General features: G+C 43.1%; 1 protein-coding gene across 1 annotated transcript in view; it reads right to left on the reverse strand.

Annotated features, from left to right (window-relative positions):
- Positions 1-4,060, reverse strand: part of CPZ (carboxypeptidase Z) — a 34,207-nt gene extending 30,147 nt beyond the window's left edge. Inside the window, exon 1 of the mRNA XM_023925571.2 lies at positions 3,788-4,060. Within this exon, the coding sequence (XP_023781339.2) occupies positions 3,788-3,875 (88 nt within the window). The 5' untranslated portion in view covers positions 3,876-4,060. The remainder of the gene's footprint in view (positions 1-3,787) is intronic.
- Positions 4,061-19,784: the final 15,724 nt, after the last annotated feature.

The raw sequence follows: 19,784 nt of genomic DNA on the forward strand, positions 1-19,784 counted from the left end.
AGAAAGCCAAAATGATGAAACAAGGTGCTTGGAAGAGGAGGAGAGACCCACAAGTGACAACAAGTGACCAGGTGTGCCAAACAGCACTCTGGCTGCTCTCCTACCTCCACAGCTTCAGGTTAAAGAGCTCCACTCCTCTAGACTCCTGCCTGGAGAACAGGAGGCTCAGGGGGACCTTCTCCTTCTCTACAATTGCCTGAAGAAGGGATGTAGTGGGGTGGGGGTCAGTCTGTTCTCCCGGGTAACAAGTAAAAGGACAGAGGACATGCCCTCAGGATGGTCATGGGGAGGTTTGGGTTGGGTGTTAGGGGAGATTTCTTCACAGAAAGGTTGTCAAGCTTTGGAACAGGCTGCCCAGGGAACTGGTTCTATATATTCACATAGAACATAGAACTGGAAGGATTTAAAAGATGTGTAGATGTGCTGAGCCCAGCGGTGCTGGGTTCAGGGTTGAGCTCGAAGATCACAGCGCTGGATTCCAGCCGCAGCAATCCCACGGTTCTGCCACCTGCCATCGTGCCCCAGCCATCCTCCAAAGGCTGCGGCAGGCATGGGGAGGGCGGCAGAAGGCTGGGGCAGCCTGCAGGGTTTGTGGAGGGTCGTTCGGTGCTCCCGCAGCCCGCGGAGCCGCACGGTGGCACCACAGCCGAGCCTGCGGGGCCAGGGCGCACCTGCGGCCGGCCCTCCCCGAGCGCCCGGCAGGAGCCGGGGAATCGCACCCCCACCGGGGTACCCTGCTCCGAACAGCCCAGAACCCCACCGGGATACCCTGCTCCGAACTGCCCAGCAACCCCACCGGGGTACCCTGCTCCGAACAGCCCAGCAATCCCACCGGGATACCCTGCTCCGAACAGCCCAGCAATCCCACCGGGATACCCTGCTCCGAACTGCCCAGAACCCCATTGGGGCATCCCTGCTCCGAACAGCCCAGAACCCCACCGGGGTACCCTGCTCCGAACTGCCCAGAACCCCATTGGGGCATCCCTGCTCCGAACAGCCCAGAACCCCACCGGGGTACCCTGCTCCGAACAGCCCAGCAACCCCACCGGGGTACCCTGCTCCGAACAGCCCAGCAACCCCACCGGGGCATCCCTGCCCAGAACTGCCCAGCAAAGCTCTCCCCCTGAATACACGTGACAGGAAAGGATTTATTGCTTTTAGCATCACTATTGATAAAGGTTTTTTCACTGTTATGCCCATTCTGGAAGTGTTCAAGGCCAGGCTGGATGGGGGCTGGAGCTACCCGATCTAGTGGAAGGTGTCCCTGTCTGCCATGGGGGCTGGAACAAGATGACCTTTAAGATCCCTTCATACCAAAACCCTTCTAGGATTCTATTATGCAGCCTTAGCCTAACCAAGGCAGCATCACAACTGCAGAGTTGTCCCCAGCTGCAAGGAAATTCATCTATTTGAAGACAAATCAGTTCAGTTGGCTTCTGTAGGTTTTTAGTTTTGTTGTAAATTTTTATAAAGCACTTCATTTAACTAATTGCTGCTGGACTACATCAGACAGTAGCATCAGTAGAAGAGATGCCCAATGGGACTTGTTTTATTAGCTCCCTCTGAGAAAGTTTAGCCATCTCTCAGAGGAAACATGCTCAGCTATTCTTTTCTTACCCAAACTATAGGCTAAGAGGCCAGCTAAACTGATAAGGGTCTGCCAGTGGGATCTCATAGCATCTAATCACTGAGAGAGACAGTAGCTTACTGACTCCCCAGGGATACAGGACACAGTTAGGGAGAAGGGATCTGTCTCTGTCAGTGCCACAGCTCCCAGCTGCTGCCCAAAAAGCTCACCACACAGGGTGTGACGCCTGTGTCATATTGTGGAGCTGGATGACAATAATCATTTCCTTATTTTTCTTAACAGAAAAGCACAAAGCGTTTTCAAAAGATCTTGGTATTGTAAACCATGTTTCATTTTGGCTTCTTATTAAAAAAAAAAAAAAGCTAAAATGAGTCACTGCAGAACAAATACCACCGGGAAGCCTGCAGAAAGCAGCTCCAGCCTTGCTGGAAGTCAGACAGTTGTACTGGTTCTTGCTGTTCCCTCCTGCAAGAGCAGCTCCAGGCTGGTCTCCTTTTGCAGGGCACTGCAGGTCTGACCACTGGGATACAGCAAGGCCTACACAAGGGGTCCCAAAACAGGAGAGAAAGTCCCACTGCTACAGCTGAAGATACAGCCAATGCCCTGAACACTGAGAGGAGACCCCTGCAAAGTCCATTTGTGAAGGTGTGCATCACTGCAGGCCCCTTTCTTTTCATGTGGCCTGACATGATCTTATCCCTCTCTTAGAAAAGAAAGACCCTTGAGAAACCTGTCAGTCTCTCAATGTCCAAGCTGCTGCTTTATTGTCTGATCCAGCAGCCCTCCAGTGTGAAGAGTGTCCCCTAGGTGACACAAAACGTGGTGCCATTGACAGCTCCCTTTCCCTACCTCTAGCCATCCCCCTAGCAGCATATCCTTTCTGCAAGCCCTACCCTAAAGACACCACAGCTGCCAACACACACGAGTCACCCCTCAATGATCCGTACTTTTGTGGTTGCTAGGATTAATATCCCATGGCAAGACTCTGATCAGCTGGAACTGGAGCAGAATCATACCTCACAGAGAAAGGTCATGCTGCAAACCACACAGCCTCTTCCTGTAATTGGCTGTAAATAGTCTACAACTCCTCTTTGTGCAGCTTTATCCAAAAATAAAATCCCTTTAGGCTGTGGTAGACCTCACTTTGATGTTCGTGGGAACAGTACTCTCAAATTATCTGCAGTACATGGCACATGGACTCTGCTGTGTAGCACTTCAGTGCCAGTGACAGTCTATGGCTTATATTTAAACACTGAAATATAGTTGAATTTCCTTGGGTAGCATTAAGGTCAGTTTCAGGTTAACTTATCTCTTCCTGTACACCTATAAAATAAATATTTTTCTGACTCATTTTAAGTTTAAACTCTCTGAAAATAGTTTTCCTGGATTAGACCTTGTCACTACACTGAAATTCATGTCACCACTGTCCCACATAATTAAGCACACTTGATAAAAAAACATGTATTTTTTAAAGGCACTGTTAATATATTTTATTAGTCAACTGTTTACTGAATCAAAATTTTCAATAATTTAGTAGCATGTTCCTATTTAACCTTTATTCTAAAGGGTAAATCTGCTTTTCCAGCCAATCAACTCAAACAAATTCCATATTGCTTATAGCAACCTAAAACACACCCTACAGCTGTCAGATCCTAATAAATCTCATACTTTGGACTTGAAATAAATGACCTAAAGCTAAATGTAAGGAAAAACTTTTCTTTTTTTTTTTTCTGAACAGAAAAGCATACAGAAGGTTAAAAGTTCACTTTCTTTCAATCTGACTACCACATTCCTAGAAGGCAAGGCCAGAGATGGGGCAAACCTACATTCCCCATAAAAATGAAGAGGGGGGCCTAACAACTGGGACCAACACAACAGGGAGCAACTGGGAGCTCCACAGACTGACAGAAAGACGCCTCTGTGGCAGCCTTAAAGACGGTGGTGAGGAATCATTATGTTCCCTTACATCACAGCCTTGTTTTTCTGTTGCACAGCCACACACCTCCCACCTTCCCATCCCAACTTCCCAGGCACAGCCCCGGTTTCACCACCAGCACCATGCACATTTCCAGAGCTGATCCCCCTCATCTCCAGGCGAGACTGACAGCTCCTGTCTCCCTCTCCTTGAAGCTGGAACTCCTTACTTATTTCCAGGAGAAGGAAGAAGAGAGGGAGGACTTTTGGGGTGGTTAGCCTTACCTAGGGTCTCCTGGCCGGTTTCACATCGGGGCGCTGGCTTGGTGGCCCTAAGCAGCCCACCGAGGAGGAGCAGGAGCCTCAGGACCATGCTGGAGCCCCGTGCACAGGCAGCACAGTGATGTGGCACTCACTGCCTGATGAGTGACTCCTCTCCTGAGCCTCAGCGTGGCTCTGGCTCTCCAAGCTGCAGAGGAAATCAGTGCAGTGCAAGGGCATGCCCACGTCTCACAGTGTGTGCAGTCCAGGCGTCAGATTTCAGCTGCATTGGAGCTTGGAAAGCAAAAGGCTTTGAGACAGAGAGGGAGGAGGAATGAGCTCCCCCTCCCCTCTGCCTCCAGACCGTCTCCCTCTTGCAGCCTGGTTTACAATTTCATAAACAGTTTGAGCAAAGAGAGAGCCCCACAAGGCTGTGCCCTGCTGCTCCCACCACTGGTCCCTTTGGTCTCCGCGCTGCACTTTTCCTAAGGGACCAGGGACATTGGTGAAAGTGTCTCCCTGAAGCCAAGAGAACTGTCTGGAGAGAGCAGAGGGAAGAGACAGAGAAAAGCAAACAACTGAAAGCAGCTTTCCTCTCACAGTGGTATTTCATAACACACTTAACTGCGAGTTTGAACCATAGCAAGGCAGTGAAGGGTCTCTGAGCTGCATCCCCTCCAGCACACAGAGAACAGGAATGCACAGAACAGCCACCAGGATCCCCCTCTGCACACTCCACCTGGGCATTTTACTTAAGATAAGATCGAGTTATCTGGAGGGATTCCAGTATTTTCTCTCTACTCTTAAAAAAGAATAACTTCACAGAATAAATTTGTAGGTAAGACTCCAGGACAGCATCATAAGGTTTGAACTGGGTGGTAAATTTATATTAATATTAATATTGACAGCAAATTTATCTTTTAATTTTCTTGTTTTGTTGGTTTTGGTGGAATTTTTTCCGTATATTTTATAGAAATATGTGCTCTATGTTTTTATTTCTGTGCAACAGGTATGGTGGAGAAGCATACCTTAATTAAGATGCATGTCTTACCTACACATCAAAAATCATCCCATATCACAGAAAAAAGGGAAATTTTCCTCAAGAATTAGACCAAAACAGACCAAAGCATCCTATCTTTTCAGTCAGTGCATGTTTCTCTGAGAGCAGGTACCTGCTTCCACACAAGAGCAGAGAATCTGTCCTTGCAGGTAGAGCTTGCTGGCTCCTGCTGATCAGTATCGGAGATCAGTTGGGAGTTGTGTTGTTGTGTGGTAATGTAATCAAATGAACCCCCCATGGGGAAACCACTAAAGAGGCTGACAGGGCAGGAGAAAGCTGTGTGTCTCTCAAAAAGTAATTGATGTCCCATTTCATTTGAAAGAGATGAGAAGCTCAGCATCAGCAGTCAAGTATATCCTCTGCTTCCAGGCTCTGCAAGGCAGGTTGGCCTTTGGTCTCCAGGATTTCCTTCTAGATCTGGAGACTGCAGTCTGCCCTGTCTAAACTGGCTAAACATCACCAAAGCCTATCAGAGTTCAAAGAACAAACTTCCAAGGACAGGTATACTATTTGCCTGCCTTACTTTTTATCCTGATCACACAGCAGTATGGCTGGACCCTCAAGGAGAAAAAAAAAAGTAACATAGCACTGGAAGTGTGGCCTCCAAGGGAAGGGATACTTCATTTTCTGCCTAACTCCCCAACAACTGGCTGCCCTGAACACCAACCTGCACACTTGTACCTGATGTGCTCAGATACAGCTGAGGGTGTGGCCAAGCCCAAGGTTTGCTGTGTGCCCAGGCTGTGCATTTTGTACTAAAGGGCAAAAAGGAGTGGCTCAGCACTAAACAAAGTGATGTGGCTCAATTTTTTACAACAAAAGGCGGCAGAGGTTATACCTACAAACAGAAGCCAACCCTCAGCCCTTGGAAATGCTCATGTCTTTACTGCAGTTTTCTGCAGCCCTTGAGAGTGGAGGGAGATTCTGTTGCATCCATCCCAATGCCTGTGGTGCTGAACTCTGCTGCAGAACTAATCCTGTACTATCTATATTCCTGTCATCTTTGCACTTATTTTTTTGTTGTTGTTGGCATGGTTTTCTGCCTGTAATTTCACTGTTTCCTACCCTCCAGCCAAGGCACTGTATCCTTGTGAGTGTCTTCTCCCTTCCACTGCACTTGAGCCACTACTGCAGGTGTAGATGCCACATACTTTGGGACAGTGTATTTTAAAACACCAGCAAATGTAAGCCCCCTTTACCAGGATCCCCCAAAACATTTTAGAAACCACTGCCACCTGCTTTCACCAGAGCTATTAGCACTGGGATACTCCACATTCATGCTGTGCCATTCATACTGAGTTTCAAACTAATGAGACAAAGTCATGTCCCACTGGGAATCCTGATTTGGTGTCATTTGGGAATGTTCATTTGCTATTTCCCTGAATTAAAATATCGTAGCACACATTACATAATTTCTTGTTCTCAAGGTATTGTACCTACCTAATGTTATTTGTCCATGCATCGATTTCCAGACCCTCACACCACCACCCTCTCCCACAGACCCAAATGGAGGCAACGTAAGGACTATCAGAAGAGGATAAACAAGTGATAAATTAAACCCACAGACCCTCAGGAATTAACAAGCAGGTGATGAAGGAGACATTGACAGGAACTAGAACGTGTTGCTCAGTTCCTGATGGACCATTAAAGGAACAATATGGGCACATCCTTGAGGAGGGTCAGGCTGAACTTTGTCAGTGATTAGAAACAAAAAATTTGGTTAAAGTCATTATTATTGGATATTAGAAGTGAATTCAGACTATGTAATCTTATGATGGCCTGCTAAGGGGAAGGAGTAAAGGGAAGAAGCAGTGTGGATCAGGGAGGCCAAGAGCAGGAAAATCAGAGGAGGAGATTGAAAGGAATGGCTGCATGCAGATAGTCTGTTGGGCTGTACGCTCCTCTGAGCACTTGTGCCTGACCACTGAATATCCAGTCTGTTTTCATATTCAATCCTTAACCTTTTTTCCTCCTACTCTGCAATCTCCCTCTCTGACCTAGGTGTGTGAGCTGGTCAAAATGCCAGCAACCTGGGAGGCTGAGGTGTAAGCTGCAAGATGTAGGTGTCAGCCTCTGGAGAGACCTGGATGTGTCTATATTTGCCAGGTGAACACAATGCCCTGTCCATGTGTGTGCAGATGTAGTTTGCTAGCAAACTTCAGTCTGGATTAGCAGGCAAGTAGGAGAGGACTCATCTGAAAAGACTCAAGGTGTGGATCAGTGGCTGGGTAAAGGGCCTGGGATTCAGACATGACCTGAGAGCTTGTGCTGATGTTTGAGGAGTCTGAGTGTGAGCGTGGCTGTGAACCCAGAGAGAGAGCACGTGTGTTTCACCAGTCAGCCTCCAGCCTGAACAGCCATGGACAGACAGCAGGACTGGTCCCTGTGCACTTCTGTGAGTGCTGGTGGCAAACCAGCTTGTCTGGAATCATGTGTGTGTGCTTGCCACCATGGGACTCACCTTCGCTTCTGTCTGAACTTGCACATGTCCTCATTGCCTGGATGACACCACAAATATCACATCCTTCACAAGCTCCACTGCTTCAGCTAAATAAAGCTGTCAGTAGCTGGCAAGCTCCAAGCTTCTTTGTTCCTCAGCTTTCACAGACTATTTACATTCAATCAGGATATCTATTTGATAGCAGGATAAAAAATTTAGAGCATAAGTAGGATAGATGGGGGCCTAAGAATGACATTCAGGTAATTAAAAACAAAGGTAAATTTATCAGTTTGTTACCACATAAATGTTTCCATGCTTGCATGCCCAAAAGTACAGAAAATGGGTCTGGAAGAGTTATTTCACTTTTAGCTTAGATTGCCTGTTCTTTTCTTCTTTTCCAAGGGATTTGATGCCAGGCTTTAGAGCGTGTCTTTCTGTGAAGGTTTGGCATGTTTGCCACCTCTGGGTTCCCCTGCAGACCTCCACCTTTCTGTAGTTCAGATATTGCTCTTAACACTTACACTATATTACTTGTATTTCCAGCCATCCAGCATTTCTAACTTGTCTGTTTTTTTATAGCCCATTATAAGCAGAGTATATCACTTTTCTTCCTCAAATTTTTGTTGTGTGTTAACACTAACTATAGCAAATGGGACTAGCAGGAATTGCACAGCTGCATGAACAAACCTAAAAACATTAACAGCAACTGGGGAAGGGATGATTGTTAACAGAGGGATTTCTCAGCCTCTCTATTTTCATTTCTGGGTTATAGTAAATATTCTAGTCTTCTCAGGAAGTTGACAACAAGCTCTGGCTTAGGGTTAAATATGAAATTTTCACCCCAATTCTAAAAGAATCTTAAAAGTGAACCAGTGAATCCCAGACTGTTAAGCAGATGTAACAACATTGCCTGGGTTCCATCATTTGCATTTGAATCACTGCACTAAAAGTAGATAATTTAACTAGCTGCTATTGCTGACTGTGTTTTTCCTGATCTGACCTTTCTGTTAGCCTACAGTCCACAGTACAGCAGCAATCCAGAAATCCTCAGACTGGACTAAATACCAAAAATGGTTTATGTCCTTGGCAGGTACTCAACGTGGGATTAAATACAGTACATTTAACTTGCTTGCATTCTCATGATTCTTACTATTGTAAGAGAAATTTAGCAGAGGAATATCTTAGATTTAGACAGGGCTTCGTTACCTTTTGAGTCATTATTTTGACTCTGTTGAGAGGAGGTTGAACATTAAACAGAAGCAGTTCTGTCTAGATAACTTTTCTGAAGGACAAACAGACAGAGACCAGATGAAAATGCTGCCTCATGGCTTGTTATTCTCTCCCCTACCAGGTGCTAGTGAAGCTGGCACAAAGTGGCAGCACATCACATCTGCTCCAGCACAAAGTTATCAGCTGTGGTTTTAGGACTTTACAGTAGTTTAAATTAATCCAGGAGCTATTTTCATTTGCACATAAGCAACCAATTGCATTTTGTGGGTTTTGTTTATTTTCTTTTTACCTCCCTTTTTTCAGTTTCCACAAAACAGGGCAGAGAAGAGGAACTGCTCTCAGGACAGACAAGGAGTAAATCAGCAACTTCCTACAAAGCAGAATCAATATTTTAAAAAATCCAACTATATTCTACCTGCCTTTGCAAGACCTTATCTCCCTGTGAACAGATTGAGCTTCATGTAACAGCAGAGAGCTGAAAAAGGCCCACAAGGGCTTCTCTTTCAACTTCTAGCTGCTAAGTTAAAAAAGGAAAACAGATTTGTTCTCCAAACAAATATTTCTAATTCAAATTAACATGCATGTAGAAAAGAGATGGCTAATTTCCTCTAAAGATACACAGGCTATTCTGAGCTCTGCACTTAAGCAGATATTTTGGGATGCTTCTCTGTGCCTTCTGAGACCATCTACATTACACTTGGGGAGTTTTTAACTTTCTCACTGAGAGTTTTTCCAGTGGTGCCTTTTATCTCAACTTTCAATTTGTTCCTCTTATGACCCACAAGATTAAACCTGCCTTAGAAAATGCCATAAATAAACATTGAGTGCTGGAAATTTGATTGAGACTATAAAGGAAAAGACCACAAGAACAGGTTTTCCTATTTTCCTACACACTGTACCCTAAAATTTTAACCTACATGGTTCATGGACTACATCTGCCTACATGTCTCAAATACTTCAAAATTCCCTGTAGCCCCTACAAGTTATTTTTCATCATTATTGATCAAGTACATATTTGTGCCAACTCACTAGGGGAGAAAGAATAATGCTCCAGTAAACTTCTTCAGTGTGAACCAGTTTCACCATACTCAAAAAAAAATCCTGCAATGGCTTCAAAATTGATCTTTATTTTATTTTTTTTTTATTTTGACATGTTTTGCCAATTTCTTTCCCCCAGTTTTTCCTCATAAGCTGCAAACAAAAGCAAGCAATGAGTGAGTGGGTTTACTTCCCTCACTTAATATTATAATCATAGATACATCTTTCCTTCCTGATTAAATATAATACATGTTAAAAAATTCAGCTCTTGAAAAATATTTAAATTATTTAAATTCAATACAAGTACTGTCAGTGATAATTAAATTCTGTTTTAAACTTCTGATTTGTCACAGATTAGCTAAATCACTGACCCACAAAATTAGTTGCTTGTACCACTTCCAGGTGATTCACTGAACTGATCCTATCATAATGCAGAAGAACACAATTAAAACTGGAGAAGGCCCTACCATCCCCAAAAGATTCAACTGGATACGTGCCTTTCTTTTAGCCTACCCTTCATGTGGTCTCCGTGCTTGTTTGAGTTAATCAGTAAGAAATGAAGCCACTCAGAAAGTTTCTTTTGATGACAGGAGAAAATGATATCTAGTTAAAATTCAGCCATGATCAAAGACACAAATGGTACAAAAGGGTGGAAGGGAACCTGGCACCAGATGGTAGAATGAGACCACAAAGGGACAACAGTAATAAATATGATTCTATATCCAGGAGAACATGTGCAAAATAACATGCACTGATCACCAGATCCTGCTATAAGCACACAATATTATTTAAATTTAATCCTTAAAAAGATAGGGCTGACATAAGGACCTTGTTATCCTCTCAAAGGCCGCCTCTTATTACTCCCACATGTAAAGTAGAAAAGCAGGATTACTGCTGAGGGGTTACTGGTGATGCATTTTGCTGTTTTTGTTCAAGATGAGGCCCAAAGGTGACTCTGCCTGATTCCCATAAAGCAAGAAAAATAATACAAATATGTTAGTGAATCATAGAACTGAATATATAACAGCTACAAGGAAAAATGTGTGCTCAAAAAAGATCTGTGCTGAGAACTAAAGATCTTTCTTTTCTTCTGATCACAGATGGAGTATTAAAAATTAATGTAAGTTCTACCAGAAAAGAGCTTGACAGTCCTATTTTGAGACTCATTTCACTTCATCTCTTCTTCCTGTCTCACAGAACATTAATGCCAAAACATTCAAAAGAGGTTCTCTGGGGCTTGCTTTTCACGTTCACAGAGGTGCTGGGAAGCATTTTGAAAAAGTGATTTGGAGTGCAGTAGTTTGTAGATACCCAGTGGGGCAAATAGTTAAGAGACCCTGATGCTTTTAAAGCAGATCCTTGGCCAAAAAGAATCCCAAAGAAAAATAGGGCCCTCCAGGGTTGGCACTCCCCAGAAAACTGGGAGTTCATGTCAGATAGCAAGAACCAATAACTGTTTCAGATGATACTGACATGACAGCTCTGAGGATTTTAACTTCACTTTCAGAAATACACTTCTGAGACACAAGTCTGGCTTAACACCAGGAGAAAAATGGTGCTAAATCAGTTAAAATTAAATGTTTTATAAGATATTTAAGTACTTCAAAATAACATAGCAGTATACTTAGAGTCTATACCACGCTAAATATCTGTGCCATGATAATATGCAAGTATCTTAATATTTATTTTTTTATACCAAGGTTCCAATTCTTTAGAGTGGAACAGCCTATAAAAAATAAGCAGAGAATCTTTTAAAATATAAGGAGTTTTAGTTCAAATTTTATTTTCTGGATTTATTAAAAGAATTTACAAAACCTCTGTCAGTGTATCAAATATCTACCAGTGGTAACTTCAGACCAAATACAAAATCATCATTTTTTTTTTTTTCCCCCAGACAATCCTTGGAAGACAATATCTCTAGCCTGCGGTATTTAGGCATGCTCCACTCACCATGTTCAGATTAAATTTGTGCTGAATTGCCCACAGGCACCGAAGGCACTGGACAGGGATAGCAAAGGGCAGAGACCAGGCTGGAGGCTGTCCCTGAGGTCATGCAGGACCCCATGCTGCCAGGATTTTCAGCAGCACGATTCCCAGCCCCATAGAGCCATCACAAACAGCCTGCTGAGCCCAGTGTTGTCCTCCCAGCTTCATCAATGTCTACATGGCCATACCAGACCCACATGCAGCTTCCTGGCTCCCCAGGCTATTTGTAAGAAACCCATTAGTATCTAGATTTCTATTTCAAGTGCAGGACGCACAAAGTCCTGAGTGGGGAGGGCAGGGTGGTGGTGCTGTGCCACTTTCAGGGCTGCCTCATGGCTTGTCCCAGGGTCCACTGGAGAGCTACAGAGTCCTGCAAGCACTGATATGTGCCATCCTTCAGCCAGGCTGTTGTGCATTCAATGGCAAGAGAAGCATGAGTGTTTCCATTTCAGGAAAAGCATTAACAAATTGGAAAGGATTTGCAGAGAGGTAACAAATTGGATGGGGGCTTAAGCATTGACTCATCATGAGAAATTATTTGAGCTGTTGAATTTGTTTTTTTCTTGGCCAAATAATGACTAATTTGATAGTCAAGGGTCTGAAAAAATAACTTGAACAAAGCAGGCCAAGACACAGTTATGAGAGGTCAAGAGAATCAGCACAAGGCAGTAGGGAGGGTAAAACAGCTATAAGGTCTTAATTACTAGCCACAGGCTAAACTGAGGAATAATACCAGTCATGGGCTAAACTCTGGGAACAGCTCCATCAGTTAGTCAAATACTCCTCTCTGCTTTTCTAAAAACCCAGCATTCTGGAATAAAAACTCTGCCAGTGTAATCTAGTGCTACTGATATCATCATGCGTCCCTGGTCAAAGAGCTGGGCCAGAACTGCTGAATTTTGAACAGGTATGAGAAATGCCTTTTCATCCACATATCAAACTGAGCACTATGGGAGAGAATTCTTCAGTCTACAAGGCTTCAGGACAAGACCCTTAGGAGCTCCAAGGCTGTCATTGGTCATTCCAGTCATACCATTAACAATCTGAGCTACTGTGACACTGAGATCCCTATGAAAGCTGGGAATTTACATTTTTCTAACTTCCCTCAACCGTTCATATCACTGAGTTATCTTTTACTACCATTAGGGAACAAAAAAGAACTGGTGTCTCATCAAAAAATATTAACTTTACTGGACAAAACTTTTATTAGTCAGGACCTTCCTTTAAAGCACTGCTAAGCAGGACAAATTTGGAGAACAGATATCCAGAGAAATTCCTGAGTTTTTCCATTTCCTTTCAGATTATTGTGCTAGACAGAGCTCAAATCACACCTTCTGTCTCCCTGGAGTAAAATGCATGGTACCAGCAGTCCAACCTCTGTGAGGAAGCCAGGGTGTCAGAGTAAACTATTTACATACTCCACCTTATGTTGATGCTCTTCTGCTTCCAGTTGCCAAACAACAGCCACCCTCAGGCTCATCAAATCAATGTCATGGCAGTGGGGGAAGTGACAAAGCTGAAGGTCCTGGGATCCGTTTATCTGGGTTTTTCGCAGGTTCATATCATGATATGAGAATCAACTGAAAATCAAAAGGTGACTGAAACTCGAGGGCTGAATCTGAGTGCGTCAGATTTGGACATGGAGGCTCTGAAGTGCCAGGGCAATTACAGACATTCAGCCCTTGCAGGAACAGCCTGAAGAAACCCACTATAAACCACATGGGGTGGGTTGCATTTCCATCCAATCTTCCCTGCATTATGCTTATTAGGACAGTAGGTGGGAAGATTTATGGAAGCTCTAACAGTAAGAATGTTATTTTTATGAGGAATTCATGCTGAATACCTTGATTCAGCCATAAATGGATATCTGGTAATTTTATCTGAAAGTGAGAATGTAACAGCAGTCATATTATTACTCTCTATGTACCACTGACTGCAGAAATTGGTAGGCCATAATCCCAAGGGACAAAGGAGATTCAGTAAGATTCTTGGGTTTATTCCTGAATCAGCTTGCTTTCTTGAGAACAAAAAAGTGAGGGGCACAGCTTTCCTGCAATCCTGCAATCCTGCTCAGCTGCACAAAATTAAAAACTGAAAAGGCTGTCCTGGAAAACTGATTAAAGACAACAAAGAAACCCCACAGAAAAACAAAACCACAGGGGAAAACAAAAGAAAAAGTGAGAGTACCATCAAAATAGCCCAAGGGAATGCATCAAGGAGAGAAGGGTCTGAATAGCCTGCCTTTCAGCTGACCTGAGAAACCAGAGGACAAGTATAAACTTTACAAGCCGACAAAGGTGGAGGAAGCACGGGAATTGAATGAGCTTCCAGCAGTAGATAAGGGAAGACAGGCTGGAGGAGATGTTAAGAGAAAATACTGTTCATGTTCAGCTCTAAGGCCGGAAATTGAAATAATTGAGTAGGAGGTAATTTATGAATAAGAAGAATAAACAGGGGGTTTAAGAAGGAAGGAACATACCCTATGTTTGAATCACTTTTCAGAACCACTCTGTTCCTCTGGGTCTAGAAAAAAAAGAGCTTGCAGGTGCCACATTTGGTGGGCTGGAGTGACTGCAGATGCTCTGCAAGCCACAGGAACCCATCAGAGAGAGGACAGCAGGAGTGTGCACAGCAGCCTGAGAAAGCTCAGGGAGAAAAGGGCTCAGAGGTGTAAGTGACTGTCAGAGCACTGGAGTGCAGGCTCCTTGATAGCCACACCATCTGCATTTTCAGTCTGCTTGACACCTTTGCTGCTGCTCTTAGAAAAACATACACCTTGGATTATATTTCCATTCAGTGCTGTTAAGGTGGTTTGCTAAGGTGTACATGAATCAAGCTTTTTTTTATTTTTTATTTTTTATTTTTTTTTATTTAATGTGATTAATTCAGTGACCAGACCTCATAACTGAAGTGGTCTTACACGACCTTCTAAAAAGATTTCTGCAAATTTAGACTTGGAGTCTACGAATGAAAACTTTCAAGTAAAATCTTGCCTCACCTCCACTGGAAGTCAGCAAAGTCAGGATCTTTCCCTGAACTTATTTTCTGATTCAGGAAACTTCTTTTCTGCCCACTATTAGCTTATTTCTACCCACAAATGAGTGGGATGTAATACACAGATGGGACATAAGCAGCCCTCAGAAGAGAGGCAGGGTCATCATCCCTCCTTTGTGATAAATGTGATAAAGCCACTGAACTTCACCATGCTGTACATGGAGCCTGCTCTCTCTCATACACAGCATCTCGAATTTTTACCAAAACCCCAGCCTGGCCAAGGTGGTATTCTCCAAGAAGAGAGATCCAAGCCTGAGCAGTCACACCCAGAGAAGAACACTGAAGCACCATCTAGAAAAGCTCAAAAGGGAGCTGTAGTTTCCACACATACAGCTGTGCTTTATGAGCAAGGGGTGTCTGCCACTCCTTCTTGTGCATGGTGCTGGCACAACAAGCTCCTCAGGATGAGAAGAGGAGCAGCATCCTATTCTTGTATCCTAAATATCTTTCTCCCAAAAATTCAGCTCTGCTGTGGACTCTGAGGTATGCTTAACCATTATGAGAAGCACTTTTTAAATGCCTGAGAATCTTTGAGCAAAAGATCAACAGGCAGATTCAGGATGACCTTATTAGTCTTCCATTCCTAGGTATTTTCTAAACCATATTTCCTGCAATTCGATCCTTTTCTGGCTGTGTGGTCTTTCATCTGTCTGTGCCTCAGGCGTCCTGAGAATAGCAGTTCTAGTACTTATCTGGCTTCCAGCAAGGTATTAAGAATAAAAGGATAATGAAGTATTCAGACTACTCTGTGAGAAGCCCAAAATATATTTTAAATGCCTAAAGCAGGCTTCATTAACAATGATAACAATAAGGGTCTGATTAGCTGAAAAGCCAGATTTCAAGCTGAAAGCCAGTCTGAGCTAAGAACTGCAAGGAGTGATCAGCAGCCTTTTGTAACACGAAGGTCACAAGTCACCAACTAACATTTTGTTTTCCCATGATAAAAGGCAAATATGAAACACAGGACATAAAGCATGTTTAAATGTTTCTGTGGAGGAGCACACACAAACCACACAAAGCCCATCTCCAGTCCCGTGCCGTGGAGCAAGGGCACTGAGCAGTTTATTGGGTTTCAGAAAACATCCTGAAAATGTGCATCAGGGCTGACAGCTGCAAGCAAAGAGAGCAGAGTGGTTGAATATGTAAGGACAGGAATTATAAAAGTGAAAAGAAGGTGGTAATGAGTCTGCCACTTACGGTCAGGCTTCATTGAGGTACAATTTGAGTGCTAAGCCTTGGTTGGAAAAAAATCAAATTGGGAAAGTGGGTTAAGTAAAACTACTCTAGTGTTAGGCATGAGGAGTTCTCTTGGAAAGTGCTTGAATATTTCAATCCATTTGGTAAAGGAAATTTAAAGATATGTTGGTTAGCTTGCTCTGAATTTGCTGGATACAAACCTGTATATGACACAGCAGGATGCAGTGAGATGGATGAAACATGCACAACAAAACTTAGGCTCTGTCCCAAAGGAGATGTTTTTGGAGGTTTTTTTTGGCATCCGCAGTGGACTGCACTCAACAATTTCCACTCTTGTGATAATGGATTGGACACTAAAATGAGGGGGCTTCACTTATGGTTTATAATATTTTAAGGTATCTAGTTAAAAAGTGATGTCACTGAACTGGAATTATCTGTAGTTCTCAACGCTCAAAACTACCTTTAAAACCATATGGACCCTATGACATCTAACATACCTGCTTTGCAATATGTTTCATTTGCATAGAGAATGTATGAGAAGCCTGGCTGGGAGCAGCTCGTGGTTCATGCATTGCTCACTTACAGAAAAGAGCAGAAGCACCAAGTTTGCATCCTGCACCCTCCTGTCCTGGCAAGGAAAATCTGACATTAAAGGGAGAAGAATCAGGGATATGCAGAAATGGGACCAGTGTTTTGGCCTGTTTCCCATTCACAAGCCACAGGGAAAAGCAGCTCCAGCTCAGAGAAGGAGCTGGCTGCATACACTGTGCCAGGTGACATTTTGCTCCCCCAGGCTTCTGAAAGGTATTCATATATTTACAACCTTTCTTAAGGTCATCTCTGCTGTGTCTCCAGCTGAGCCATTAAATATTAATTGGACTGCTTTCCAAAAATAAAGAGCAGAACCTCTAATTTACTTGTGTAATTAACACCTCCCACAAACCAGGTGTCCTCCTGAACCAGACTGAACAAACCATTTGCTCTTCACAGTACTGAAATATGCTATGTGCTTTTGAGACAGACACACAGTCACTTGTTCATTCTATGTGCACAAGTGCACGTAATTATTTGGGGGGAAACAAGCAACTCAGACACAACAGAAAATATGCCCTCTAGGTGATGTAGTCAAACCTTCCCACACACACTAGATAGTTCTCTTCAGTTTGTGGTTTGTGTCTGATGGATTGTTTTGAGTTTTTTTTTAAGTTTCAGTCAGAGGGGCTTGAATATCTTGTTGTAGGTTTTTTTTTTTTTCAATAAGGCTCAATGCTGTTAAATTTTTCTAAAAGCTCAAATTTTAATCCACAGTTGTAAAGAGCATGATCAGTCTCTGTTCATATCCAAGTACTTGCACTAAGAAACTTGGATTGTCACTTAAAATCATAGAGCCATTTAAGCTGGAAATTATTTTTGAGGTCATGGACTCCAGCTGTAAACATATTTAACCATGTAACAAGCCTAACATTACAATTAGCTCTGAAATTTAAGTTCAATACCGGCATTATTCACGTTAAGACAAGGTAAATATGTATTCAATAATCACTGAGCTGCACAGATTATTTGCAGAAGTTTATTAGATGCTGATTTACCCAGATGAATAACATGCCTGCTCTTCAGTGAGGCTAAGGAACATGTGGGGAGAAAATTCACAGAATTCAAGGTCCTCAATGCTCAGCTGCCATCTAAGCTCAGAGACACTAAAGTTCTCATCCAAGAAAACTAGTTTTGTAGTGAAGCACATCCATCCTGTCAGGATTTAGCAGGCTGGGAGCCAGGTCATACCTAAACCCTTTGGGAACCTGTAGTTTAAGCAATACTTTGACTTTATTGCCTCAGAAACTCAGTCTGTCGGTCTCAGAACTTACCTGAAAAAAAAAAAAAAACCAACAAAAAAACAAGCTTTATTTTTCTTTTTTTGAAGAGGTGACTCTCTTTTTCATAAATTAGTATCAGAGCACTCACCTATGAAATAAGGCACACAGACTCTGTTTCTTCCTCTGAAAAGGCAGATTCAAAATGCCAACCTGGATCTCACCTGAAAATATCCAAATCATCAGGCTTGGAAATATTTTGGCTAACATGTGTTAGGAATGAAAGTTTAATGTCTCCACAGTTGCACGGACTAATTAAAGGTTTGTTGTGCTGCAGTTTATTATACCCTGACTGCCATTAGGTGGAGGATGTCATTCAGGGGAGGTGCAGTTCCCAGCTCCAGTCACCAGAAAAAACACAAGTTTGGAGAAGAGGACTTTATGAATTTGAATTGCAAACAAGAGCTGAAAAACCACAGCCCAGGAACTTTTTGGGGGTCCTACTGCTCTGAGAAAATTTCTCCTGCACACTCCTTTAGCAACTTGCCATCTTTTCCCCTCAGCAGCCACAGGCGGGTGACAGCACCTCCTGCTAAGGAAATCACAGTTTCAGGCAGTTCCTGCTGACCCCTGTGGCATTTCCACCTCCACAACACACCTGCTGAGTATTTGTCAGTCTCTTGTCTCTCAGCAAAGGCACGCCAGGCCCCTGGGCAGGAAATCCAGACGAAAGTTCCTAGAGAGCACTACCTTTGGGCTGGCAAGAGTGTGTCAATGGCAAGAGGCCGTTTTGGAAATCACACTTCAGCTTTGTTGGGAATCTTCTGATCCAGACTAAACCCTGCTGTCAGGACTGTGCACCCCCTGCTCTATCTGAAATGTCAATTTGTCAGTAAGAGGGAATCCACAGCCTCTGGTGAATGTTCCCATCGTGTGAGATACATGTAGCACTAAATCCTTGAATACTTTTGCAGCATTCCAGAGCAATGGGGGCAGAGTGTGGTTCCCCCCATCTCCTCCTGTCCCTGAATAACCCACCCAGGATGAATGGAGCACAATTCCAATGAGTTCTGCCTATGCCAGGAAGCTAAGGGAATGAAATCGAGACCTGACACTGAATGTTTCCTGCTTTGTTAGAAAAGTAGAGCAAGACCTTCTCTGGTGGAGAGCAGGGGGTGAGAAGAGAGAAAGGAAAAAATTACCTGGATACTGAGCAGGGGGAGATGCCTTTTGGTAATGCTAAACAAGGCTGTTAAACTTCATTGCAAATCAGGACTGAGAGCACTGTAGCTCTCCCTGCCCTGCCTCAGTTTCTGGTCTGCAGCACTATAGATCTTGGCTTCCTAATTCCATGTGGAAATAAAATCTAAAAATGTTCTGCAAAACCTAGTGCAGGCTCAATTTTTATTTTTTTTCCATCTAGACCTGAGCACCTCCAGAAATATTCAATGCTTAGTGAGGTTGAGTGGAACTGTAAAACGTACACCCTCAACTGCCATATGTAATTGTCGTTAATTAACCTAATAGCAGAGATAGCATTTTAACTAGCTTCTGGTTTATTCCTTTAAAATGTGGCTTATAGCTTATTACCTTTAGAAGTTTATTACTGTAATAGTTTTAAAGTTTATTTTTTTTCTCCTCTCCCATTCTCTCTAATAATAACACTTCATTTCATTTGTATGTCTTGAAGGTGACAATTTAATACACTTAACTGTATGTAACATATTCCTTTCCCAAAGTGAGGACCATTTTGTTTAGGAAACCAAGGGTAAGCTAACAACTGTAGGTATCATTAAGCTCATGTTTATTCATGGACAGCTACTGTAGGCTATTAAAACTTTTTGGCACAAAACTGACTAAAAAAATTACTGAAAATTTAGCATCCCCCCCACTCCCCACAGAGTTATCGGGTCCTTATGTTGCAGCTGAAATGAGAGACTGAAACATCAGGTTTTTCTAGCACCATGGAAGAGGGGGAGGCATATGGAGACAGGAAGACATTTAAACTGAAAAGATTCCATAGACACCTTTTTTTTTTTTTTTTTTCTGAAATACTGTATTTACACAAAATTGAAGAGAGTACAAATACTTTACTAAGACAAAACCATTATAGTACATTCAATTTAAACACAGGCAGAACTATAGATGCAAAGAGCAGAGGCCTAAGGTACTTGCATGGGGGGAAGAAAAAAAGAAAAAGAGCAT

This window comes from Cyanistes caeruleus, chromosome 5, assembly GCF_971803275.1.
Source record: "Cyanistes caeruleus chromosome 5, bCyaCae1.hap1.1, whole genome shotgun sequence".
NCBI lineage: Eukaryota > Metazoa > Chordata > Aves > Passeriformes > Paridae > Cyanistes > Cyanistes caeruleus.